General features: G+C 38.7%; 1 protein-coding gene across 6 annotated transcripts in view; it reads right to left on the bottom strand.

The window, feature by feature from the left end:
* Positions 1–12,039, bottom strand: part of LOC129775213 (bicaudal D-related protein homolog) — a 102,238-nt gene that overhangs the window by 64,948 nt on the left and 25,251 nt on the right. For 2 of the 6 annotated variants that reach the window (XM_055779611.1, XM_055779612.1), the window contains exon 2: positions 2,237–2,592. In XM_055779611.1, coding sequence (XP_055635586.1) covers positions 2,237–2,470 — 234 coding nt within the window. In that variant the 5' untranslated portion in view covers positions 2,471–2,592. The remainder of the gene's footprint in view (positions 1–2,236; positions 2,593–12,039) is intronic. The other 4 variants (XM_055779614.1, XM_055779615.1, XM_055779613.1 and 1 more) reach the window with 2 other exon arrangements.

Here is a 12,039-nt window from a genome sequence, read left to right as displayed (position 1 = left end):
ACCGCTTCAAGCCGCTTCAACGAACAATTTTCGTGGGATAAAATAACGAAAGTTCGTTTTAGTCCCACTAAGCTCGCCCCAGATCTGAAGTTGTTTCTGATGGTCACCTGGTCCACTCGGGCCACCTGTTGTAAGATCTTTTTTTTGTTAAGATAGTCAGATGTGTCTCCTCACATCCGCTGGTTCAGACAAGGAAACTCGCAGTTCTGGAGATTTTCGCCGCGTCCACGAAGATGGCAAACGGTGGTTCCCCTACTTCAGCGCATACCGGACCTATTGGTATGGAATGTAGCAAGCCAAAAATATTCCGCAGTGAAGTTTACCTCTGGCCAGGCACGTCAGTTAGAGACCATCTCTGGCCACCCATAAACGGATCATCAGTTATTACTCCGGTGAGGTTTGGTAATGGTTAAAAAATCGAGATACGCAGTACATCCTCAGGTTGTCGTCGTATAGGTTGATGCGAACACTGGAATCTTGGAATCTGGATGGAATCTTGAGTTCCTTCGTGGAGGCGCCTAGAACTGGTTTACCCAACATTTACCTCGAAGGTTCGATTTGACGCCAGGTTTTTCACAAAGTGCAGCAGATTGTCTTCTCAGGATTTGAGACTGCAATCTCCACGTGTTGTCGATTGTTTCTAAATTCATAAAATAGAATTTCCAATTCTACCAGACTCAATGAACGACTTCCTCCAAGTGAAGATCGGCTTTAGGGATAGCTAATAGAGATGCATTTCGCTTGCCCTAAAGATTTTTTCCGATCAACATTGTTATAAATAATTAAACTTATCATCGTCCATCGCGATTTGTTTGAAAACTGCGAGTTTTCATTGCGTTTATAAAGCGAGTCGCTGATAGTGACGGCTGATAGGATTACTCTTGATCTGCATCTCGATTTGATTATCATCAGTGGTAATACAAACTTCCCGGACAAGGCAATAGGAGTGTTTTTGTGACCTTTTTTCCGCCAGCCAATCCGAATGAAGCGCGGGATCTCTTGGGAGAGAGTGAAAAAATATAGAACTTCCCAAACTTTTGCTTTGCTTTGACAGTTGCCTTTGCCCACATCAGAAAGTTTTAACCAGACAATCAAGATGGGTGCAGTAAGATATGAAAAATTTCGCTCAGTTTCAAATCGATTGAACGATGTAAGCAATTTTCAAGCTTACTACAGGATAATACATAATTTTTCAAATTTATATTTATATTCCACTGAATTTTCTAATATTGAATTGTATCGAGTCCGAGAAATACTTTAAATCACATTTGAGATTGATATGAATTTCTTTCACCAGACTCGTACAACTTGTTTTCGTTGTAAGGACGATAGTTTGACCGATTCGTATGATTTCGTTATTCAATGTTCAACTTTAGCAAAAACATTTCGCAAGAACCAATTTCTCATCTGAAAAATTCGCTCATTCTTGAACAAACATTACTAGGGACACTTATCCAGAAATACGGTCTGTGCATCCATGAAAGAAATTGTTTTTAGTGCTTCATTTTCGCAAAACTTGGGAGTTCTAAAAAATAGAAACGTAGTTTTTACTTTGGTGGCGTCTTCATCTTTCATTTTCTTCAATGGCTCTAAAACAAATGAAAGTAAATCGATCGCTTTCAGTTCATGTACGTCAATTTCAGAATACACATTTAGGAAAGCAGTCCAACGATATCCGAAACGACTACCAGACTATCAGAAAGCTCAACCTTTTATTGATCAATATGGCATTTCTTGGAAATGCAGAATAGGTTTCACGTATTATTGAATACAGAAGTGATTGTTTTTTTTCAAATTCATTTAACGTGTCCACGTGGACATTATCTAAACCCCCTCCCTCCTCACCGTGGACAAGCGTGGACATTTTCGTAACCCCTACCCCCCCTAAAGTTGTCCACGTGGTATGTGGACAGCCCCTCTCTGGTTTCGATATATGTTATGTGAAAAATCCTCAGCTTTCCAGAAAAAATACAAAATTACATAGCGCCTTTGGTCCTGAGACTATGAAAGCAATAAAAAACGAATACAATCAATAATAACGAGAGCAGAATTCAAATTTTCTGCAGGTATAGCATATTTTTTTTAAAAACCAGATGATTGGCTTTTATTTGATATGTCGATCATCTGAATAGTTTTAGTAGTTCAAAAGTTCTGAATTTTGAAAAAAGAGCAAAAAGTTGATTTTTCGGACAACCCTAAAATGGAAATGGAATCGAAACAAATCAACATTACTCACCTCTAGCTTGCCCGAGTAGTCGTCCACCAGCTTCTCGTGCTGCTTCTTCAGCTCCTCGTTCTTCTCGAGCAGCGCCTTCCCGAGCTCGGCCGCCAGCAGCAGATCGGCCTCTTTCTGGTGCAGCTGGGCCCACACATCGGTGTCGGAGATCTGGCCGCTATCGGGCGGCCGCGTCTCCATGTCTATAATGTAATCTTCGAGTGTTGGTTTCTTCGACCTACTGTGCTTATCCATACAAATGATGCAGGGTTGTTATTGGGGATGAAGGTAAGAAACCAATTGTGTGATCTACTCGCTTTGTTTTGTTTCAGTTATGGTGGCGAAGGGTCTCGGATTATAATTACAGTCGTTTTACACTGCAAGGGTTATTTTGGAATGAATGAGGAAATGGTTAGTTTCAAAACAATTAGTTGAACGAAAATTCGTTGTTTATTTCATTGCATCCGATCGAATGAATGAATGAATGAATGAATGATGGAATGGATGGGGTGGAATTTGGGCTTCTGTTGTGTGTTTCATTCTTCACGCTCTCATTTTTTCTCCCTGACACATGCTTCGATCACGAGCGCACCGGCTTTGAACCGTATCATCCATTTTGGCTGTCTCAACAATGTTCGATTTCGTTTGTCTTGTCTCACTTGAACACTGCCGACATGTATTCACTATCTTTTGCCAAGGTTGTCAACCGAACATAAATTCAAACACATTTTTTCTCCATCTCACCCCGATTATTGCAATTTCGTAAAACGAAAACACCAAACAGCAATTCTTTTGCCAATTCAATTCCACCAACGCAACAAAGCTTTCTTCTGCCCCCGGCCCGCGCCGTCTTACGGTAATGAATCCAAATTGGGCACTCTTGCTGTATCGAAAGAAATTGTTTACATTTTCCGGCTCTCCAAGTGATGCTTCTTCCCACCCTTTGCGGGGGAAAATTTCTCCGCAGAGGTTTTTGTTTTCTGCTCATTTTCTCCGCAAGTTCACCGACACGAACGAAGGTTAAAAGATGGCTTGTGCTCAAACGGACAAAGGTTAAGTGTTCGATTCATGCGGAATATTTGCCCTCCCCTCGACGATGCTGCGGCTGCTGCTGCTGCTGCTGCTACTGCGTTTTGACTTTGATTGCACGGCTATCAATGTGCGCCGGCCCGCAACTTGAAACGTGTAGCCCACCACTTGTTCAGGGGTGCGTGAGGATTTAACACGTTCGTCGCCCCGTCACCCTTTCCTCGTTCGAATTGAATAGGATTTTTAAAAGGAATTTTATAGAATAGCCACCTAGATTTAACTATAGGATACGTAGAAAAATAATAGAATCAAAACCATATTATTATAATGTTTATACAGGGTAACTTCGATATAACGCAGGGTAACTTCGAAGCATAATAAAAACTCAGAAACATAGATTTTATTACTTTATCGTGTTGCTGTTTGGGTAAGGTTAATGAATAAATTCAACTAGAAAAGAAAGCCACGATGTTTCCCTTCGTACTGTTGATTAAAGCTTGATTCATTTACACTGAGAGAAATAATTAGTAAATATAACGAATTTTTTGGTAAATACTACCAATCTATAGTCATTTTCGACCGTACTAATAAACACATATGTCAAGCAGAACCATGATTCGGAAGCCCAATATCTCGCCGAAAATGCACGTATCAGAATTATATCCTTATTATACCTCCGTATTGCCTTATGGGAACAATGAAAATGGTTGATACGCGCTTTTCTCACCACTTTTCAGATATGACAATATCCAAGCTTACTAATGTTATCGAGTAAAATATACTAATCTCTGGTAGGGATGCGGGTTTGTTGACAATATGTACAAAACATTTGTACATTCTACTAATTTTGCATTACCAAATGTATTTAGTAGTTTTCGACCGAGGTTTTTTCTAAGGGTAGAATTTGGAATCATAAAACCAGTTGTATTTCGGGATTGGTTAAAGGTACAAAACTTGTTTTAGTATAAAAATACAGATAATTTATTGTTCCGACAGAAAAAAAAATATTCAAAAAATTTTTCCTTTACACTACGTACTACGTGTACGTTATATCGTGGTAAAATGTACGTTATATCGAGTGACGTTATATCGAGGGTACGTTATAACGAGTGTACGTTATATCGAAGTTTCCCTGTACTATACTTTTTATTAACTTATAGTGTGGATGGTTTGTACTGCAGTTTTTTGCGAAACCTACATAATATGAGTTCGGCATGTGTTATTCTTGTCAATTCGTCTTCAAATTAAAAAAAAATATTGTTAGATCATGTAAAAGTTGTTTTCGAACAAAGTTTGATCTTCATTTAATAATTTATCCGCAAGTTGGGCCCTGTAATAAACTCAAAAACGTCACGTTGGGCGACAAACGTGTTGAACAAAGAATGACGTGTGTATGTGTTCATACTTTTCAATAGAGTGTCTAATACTTTTCAGTAAATAATTTATTCTCAGTAGTACGCTTCTTATTTCCGCTAAAACATTAGTCTTCGCCAAAATATATGGAGGTCACTCTCACAGAAAAGAAAAAAGGAATCCATTACCAGTCAATTTATTATTTTTTACTATCACTGTAAATTATTTGAAAGGTACTATTATCAAAAAAAAAACTGGGATGATAGGACATTAAACGAGAATTTTCTTAATAGATACCGTCTGTTTATCCGCGTTCTACTTCGGCATCAACTGTCAAAGTTGTACTTAATCAGTCAACTGTAAAGCAATAAGTGAGCATAGTATTCCTACCTCCGTTGCACAAAATTTGCTCATCTTACTACTAAAATCGCGCTCCTACTGATCTCTTCTGAAAAGCTAGACAGTCGATTATTGGGAATGTTTCCCTTTCTCGGCGGTGACAAATTTCGTTATAATATATTCAGATTAAGAAAAAAGTCGCAGCAGAGTTGTGTCTGAGACACAATCAACGAAAGCAACGAGAAAGATTTTTTTAATTTACCAGAAGATTTTTTGTATACCTAATACATTAGTCATCTTAACTCCCTTCAGAGTTTTTTTTAATAAACAAAAAGTATATATTGAATTGAAATGAATACATGAAATTGAAAATTTACAGCTTCGCCTTTAAATTTTCGAAAATCTCATTTAATTGCAATGATAAAACCAATAAAAAAATTCAAACTGGAAGTTGAGCAAACATTAACAAACCAAGCCGCGCGTTGCATGCATTTTGCTTGTGAATGACAATGTTATTTTCTTTTTTAGTTTTTTTCCAAGCGCCCTCGCTGTATTAACCTGTCCGTCCAGCTAATTCTACTTTCCACATATATATTCAGTTCAGCTGCACTTCAGCTGCCACCACAACTTATCTCTGTGCAGAATTTATTGAAGTTTTCAAAACTGCTTTTCGATTTGCGGTGATGGTTGTTTATTGAATAATTCATCATCGGAGAAGAACGGATAATGTTTCATTCAAACTAAAATATCTCTGTATGGAAAGGTCCTACAGGAACGTTCTAGGAACCAAATGAAGGTTGGTTGAAAAGGTTGATTAGATTTGCTGTTGAGTTAGTTAGCAAAAAAATGTTCTTCTTCTTCTTGAATGGCGTTAACGTTCCCTGTGGAACTTTAGCCGTCTCAACGTATGCATTAATTAGCGTCATTTATTAATACTTAGTTGAGATTTCTTAAGCCAAATAACACGCCTTGAATATATTCCGAGGGGCAAGCTCTTGAATACGCGTGACCACAGTGCAAGTCGAAGGAAATTTCTTTGACGAAAAATCCTCCGGCCAGAACGGGAATCGAACCCGATCACCCGGCATGACAATGTGAGACGCTAACCACCCGGCCACGGGTGCACAGCAAAAAAATGTGTTACTCCTCAAAATCTTTGAAAAAAAAACAGAAAAAAATATTTTTTTTATTTCTTCTCGGCATTTTTGTCCACTACACCTACACACACCAGGATAAAAATTCACACGTAAAATATTCTAACACCTGAAAGTTGTTGCTTAAAAATGATGTCATCCCATCGATGTGCGTTAATTTTTAACAAAGTTATATTTAAAATATCGATTGCTAACAATACCACACAGCTCTAACTGTCATAAAATGAAGAAGCGAGGGATTACTCAAAAGTTTTGAGTAGAATCACTATATTTTTAATAATATTTTTGTCATCGCATTATTGCACACATTAAGGAAGTCATGTAAGGGACTAAACAAAATCTAACAAAAAATGGCAAAACTTCTTAATTACTTGAAAGAGTAATAGTTTAGAAACAATTCTATAAAATTTCGGTAGCAGCTTTCGAAGCAAAGATCGAAAAAAGTCTAATTGCTATCACCAACTGCAGGACTTGGCAAGAATCAGTTCAGCCGGGTGTAGGAGAACTGCGACCATGGATCGGGTTTATTGGCGAAAAGTTGCGAATCATATCTAATCTCAATTATAGTAAATAAAAAAAATATGAAGAAAACAGAGTATAGCGCTGCAAACATTGGCACTAAAAGTAAAGTATCCGAAAGTTCCCGACTCCGAGAAGGGTTGTGCGCAGAGATGTCAATTTTCCTGATTTTTCAGGGTATCCCAGACATTTTGGCACGTTCCCTGATATCCTGACAATCACTCAATTTTGCCTGATTTTTCAGAAATTATCCTGATTTTTTCCTGATTTTTGTACTTTTTACCTAATCTAATGACGACTGTCATCGAGCTCAAGCACTTGAGGAAGGAAGGTATTGTATTATAGAGACTTTAAACTTTTGCAGTTCATTCGTCTCCAGCCTTGAGAAAGGCCCTTTGAAAACTCTACTCTATTCTACTCCAGCGCTACCACCTCCGCCCTCTTGCCTTGCGAAAGGCACTCGATCCCTCGCCGTCCAGCCCGTCCAGCAACGATGTTGTCCAGTCGGTGTCCAAACAAAGAATGGAAGCACTTGAGCCACGACTCATTTGCTTTTGTAGCTAACATATTCAATAGATGCTGGGAGCTTTGCTACTTCCCTTCTGTGTGGAAGTTAGTTAAAGTCATCCCAGTTTTGAAACCGGGGAAAGATCCTTCTATCCCTTCTATCCCTCAGGTTTCTTTCCTGAGGAACAAAGTCCGCGGGACAGTTCCACATTTCGACAAAGTGTCCCGCGTTAGATTATGTCCTGCGAAACGTCCAGCATTTGGCAAAAGAAGTGAAAATGTCCCACGATATCAGTATATTTCAATATTATAATTTGATCATGTTGATTTTCTCCAATAAATGAACCTCAAAATACATTTATTTGGCAGACTGTGCAAGAGCGCTTCCAATGAATCCGAAGAATAACAAGTTGAGCCAGTTACATCGCACCGCAAGTGAACTCTTTGTTTAGAGAGTGTCCACTGGGAACGATAGCAACAAATTGGAAAATGATTTTTATAAAAGTTCTCTATTGATCCGCAGGGACCGACGTGAGTCAGACGAAAAATTCATTCTCGGTCCTCTAGCTCGGTCGGGGCTCAACGTGTTAAATATGCCGGATGAACTAGTGGATGCTGAACAGGAAGGGGCAGAGATGTTTGAAAAAGTATCGTAAATGAAGAGCTATGCGGCCATAAAAATGGTCATTCTGGCCAGATTCTTCTCCACCGTTTGGCTGGTTGCTTAGATCTCCCGGTTTAAGGAGCAGCAGGAAGAGGATGTTGTAAAGACCAGATCGGCTATATCCGGTGGATACGAAATGTCTCAGGATGTTCATCTTCTTCGCTTCGGGTGGAGCTCATACGTTAACACTAAAATCGTTGAAAAATTGCTTCGAATTTTCAAGTATTCAACTTGGTAATTTGAAGAAAATGGTATAATTCGAAACGTGCTTGCCAGGCTTAAATACTCTGACTGAGCGAACTTTTCTCAGGCGTAAACAAAATCTGTTTCACCGAAAAATCACAACTATGTGCCGATACGTTGAAAGAAATAATACAGATCAGATTTAATTGCAAAGACACATGTTAAAAATTTCATGAATAAATGAGACTATGGCTTATGCTCACATAAAGTATATACATAATGTTGTTTGTGACCCGCGTTAGACCTCTGACCATCTGGTCACTTTACACTAGAGTAACTAATGTCATCCAGCGAAAGAAGTCGTTGTCCAAGGCAATGGCACTTTTGGACATTGAGAAGGCTTTCGATAATGTGTGGCACGATTGTCTAATGCACAAGCTGCACCGATTCAATTTTCCTACATATCTTATTAAGATCATGAGAAATTATCTCTCTGATCGAACATTTCGGGTATCCCTGCATAACGTGGACTCACAGTAACAGTCATTTGATTTTCAGATCTCACGTTGGGGAAATCTCCACAAAATGTAACATTCTGCTCCGATTTTTGTATTCATTGATTGATCGGAATTTTAAACTTTGTCTGGGAAATCAGATGGTGGTCTGTAAACAGATCATTTACCCTGCACAAGACACACAGGTTGAGACTTCAATGAATTCAGGATAAATTCTTCAAAATCATTCTGAACCTGGCCCTCTAGACGAGAACAACGGAGGTTCACGAAAGAGCTATATTCAGAAATTTGGAGAGAGATGCTCTATTTCCGAGCATTTTATTGTCCGGAACTTGTATAGTAGTGTCGTAGATGTAAGTTAAGATTAGGTTTAGCAGATAGATAATTTTAATCTAATAATTAAAAAATAAATCAATTTGTTCAACATTTAAAATGTCACAAAAAATAAATAACCTTAAAAACAAGAATTTTTAAATGCAATTTCTATTTAGACCTAAGACGCACAGCGATAGCCGTTCACTCAATGTGTGAAGAAGTTTGTATCAAACAAAAATAATCTATATGAATAAAAATGTAAGGCAAAATCTGTTGGTAAGCCGAAAACCCGAAGAAGGGATGGTCCGATTTTAGCCTTATTTATTTTGTTGTATTCGTCTCTTCCCGTAGATCAATATAGTGGAGAGAAAAATCGGAAAATTTTCGGAAAACTCTGAAGGAAGGTCGGAAAATTCGGATAATTTAATTCCCACATGTTCGAAAATTACATCATAATAAGCGTTGTTAGTCCATTCGATATTTGCTATATATCGATATATCGAAATTGATCTTTGTTCGTAAGTGGAAATGAATTTTCAGGCGAAATAACGCATTTCCATATCTTATATCTGTAAATAAAAATGGAAGGCCAAATGTGTTGGTAAGCGCGGAAAATCGGGAAAATTCGCGGAAAAATCGGAAAATTTAATTCCCATATGTTCTACAATTAGCTAAGCGTTGTTAATCCATTTGATGTTGGCGCTAACGAAATTGATTTTTGTTCGAAAGTGGAAAAGGATTTTCAGGCGAAATAATGCATTTCCATATCTTATATCTATATAAATAAAAATGTAAGGCAAAATCTGTTGGTAAGCGGAAAACCTGAAGAAGGGATGGTCCGATTTTAGCCTTATTTATTTTGTTGTATTCTTCTCTTCCAGTAGATCAATATAGTGGAGAGAAAAAACGAAAAATGTTCGGAAAACTCTGAAAGAAGGACAGAAAGTTCAGAAAATTGAATTCCCACATGTTCAAAAATTACATCATAATAAGCGTTATTAGTCCATTCGATGTTTGCGCTATCGAAATTGATTTTTGTTCGTAAGTGGAAATGAATTTTCAGGCGAAATAACGCATTTCCTTATCTTATATCTATATAAATAAAAAAGTAAGGCAAAATCTGTTTTAAGCGGAAAACCCGAAGAAGGGATGGTCCGATTTTAGCCTTCTTTATTTTGTTGTATTTGTCTCTTCCCGTAGATCAATGGAGTGGAGAGAAAGTGGAGAGAAAAATCGAAAAATTCGGAAAATTGAATTCCCATATGTTCTGCAATTAACTAAGCGTTGTTAGTCCATTTGATGTTGGCGCTAACGAAATTGATTTTTGTTCAAAAGTGTAAAAGGATTTTCAGACGGAATAACGCATTCCAATTTCTTCTATCTATATAAACAAAAATGGAAAGCCAAATGTGTTGGTGTGCCCTAAACCCGAGGAAGGAATGGTCCGATTTGAGCTGTTTTTATTTTGTAATATTCTCTGTATCAAACATGTATTCCATGCAACGGAGGAACATGTTATTTCCAAATGCTTGAAGAATCTTGAACGAGAAAATAATTTTATATTATAAGGACGAATTTTTGTAGAAGTACTAGACAATTTATAGTAAAAGGAAATTGTAAAGGGTCAAAGGGTAATCAATCAATGAAGAGTTCATTGATTGGATTCACTAACGTTCACTTAGTAAGAACAAGTGGATGTTTGAAAGTATTCAAATCAAAAAATCTATTTTGGGCGGGACGAAGTTCGTCGGGTCAGCTAGTAAGAAATAAATATATATTTTTGCAAAAAAACATGATGACTGTCATAAAAGCCTTCATAAGAAGAACACCCAGGTCTACATTCGTATGATGCTTAACTCTTTAATTTATTATCTATCTAAAGGGTGTGTCACATCAAATTGCATCACGGAAAAAACGCTGTAGAAATTTAATTTTTAGGAATTATATCTTCAGCTTTCGCTTATAATCAGATAAGAGTGTATAGATCACGTTGGCCATGCTGCACTGTCAATTTTTCGTAAATTTGGAAAAAGAGCGGAAAAAGAGCGGCGTGAATTAATCCTGCGCACTCATTTCGAGAATCCGGAGTTTTCACATCGGGACATCGGTAAGATGCTGGGAATCGTTCAATCCACGGTCAGCAGAGTACTAAAACGATACTTCGAGAACCTAACCATCGACCGGAAGGTGAAGAACGGCAAAAATGGATGCTCCGTCAGTGAAAAAGATCACAAGCGCGTAATTAAGCAGTTTAGACGTGATCCGAGAAGTTCGGTCCGGGATGTCGCCAATAAGCTGAATTTGTCAAGTTCATTCGTCCAGCGGACCAAGTAGCGGGAGGGCCTGCGTACATACAAGGTTCAGAAGGCTCCTAACCGCGACGAAAGGCAAAACATGGTGGGGAAGACGCGAGCCCGGAAGCTGTACACCGAAATGCTGACGAAGCCGCAATGCCTGGTAATGGACGACGAAACCTACGTCAAAGCGGACTTTCGTCAGCTGCCGAGCCTGTTGTTCTTCTCCGCAGTGGACAAATTTAGCGTTCCGGAGGAGATTCGCAAGCAGAAACTATCCAAGTTTGCCAAAAAGTACATGGTGTGGCAAGCGATCTGCTCTTGCGGAAAGCGGAGCGCCCCCTTCGTGATGACCGGCACGGTAAACGGGCAGGTTTACCTTGAGGAGTGCCTACAGAAGCGCTTACTACCACTATTGAAGCAGCACAAGGGCCCGACCATCTTTTGGCCGGATCTCGCTTCGTGCTACTATTCAAAGGACGTGTTGGAGTGGTACGAAGCCAACGGGGTCACCTTCGTGCCAAAGGAAATGAACCCGCCCAACGCGCCGGAGCTTCGCCCAATAGAGAAATATTGGGCGATTATGAAGCAGGCCCTTCGGAAGAACCCAAAAGTTGTCAAATCGGAGGCGGACTTCAAGAGAAAATGGATTTCTGTTCAAACAAAACTACGACCTGACGTTGTACAGAACCTTATGGACGGGGTAAAGAGGAAGGTGCGAGCATACGGGCTTGGGCTCGAAGTATGAATAAAAAGAAAATGCCAAAAGTTGTTTAATAGTTTTTATTTTACTGTCTAAAATTTTCAAAAGGATCGGTCTACTGGGCGAATTTCTACAGCGTTTTTTCCGTGATGCAATTTGATGTGACACACCCTTTATTCCAAGGCGATTTGCGTTTGTGAATCGCATTTATCAAAGTCTTTAATTTTTTTGTCGACATTTATTAAAGCT

The sequence above is a fragment of the Toxorhynchites rutilus genome, chromosome 3 (assembly GCF_029784135.1).
Source record: "Toxorhynchites rutilus septentrionalis strain SRP chromosome 3, ASM2978413v1, whole genome shotgun sequence".
In the NCBI taxonomy this organism is placed as follows: Eukaryota; Metazoa; Arthropoda; class Insecta; order Diptera; family Culicidae; genus Toxorhynchites; species Toxorhynchites rutilus.
Note: the sequence above shows the minus strand (reverse complement) of the source record. Positions and strands in the feature narration are given on the sequence as shown.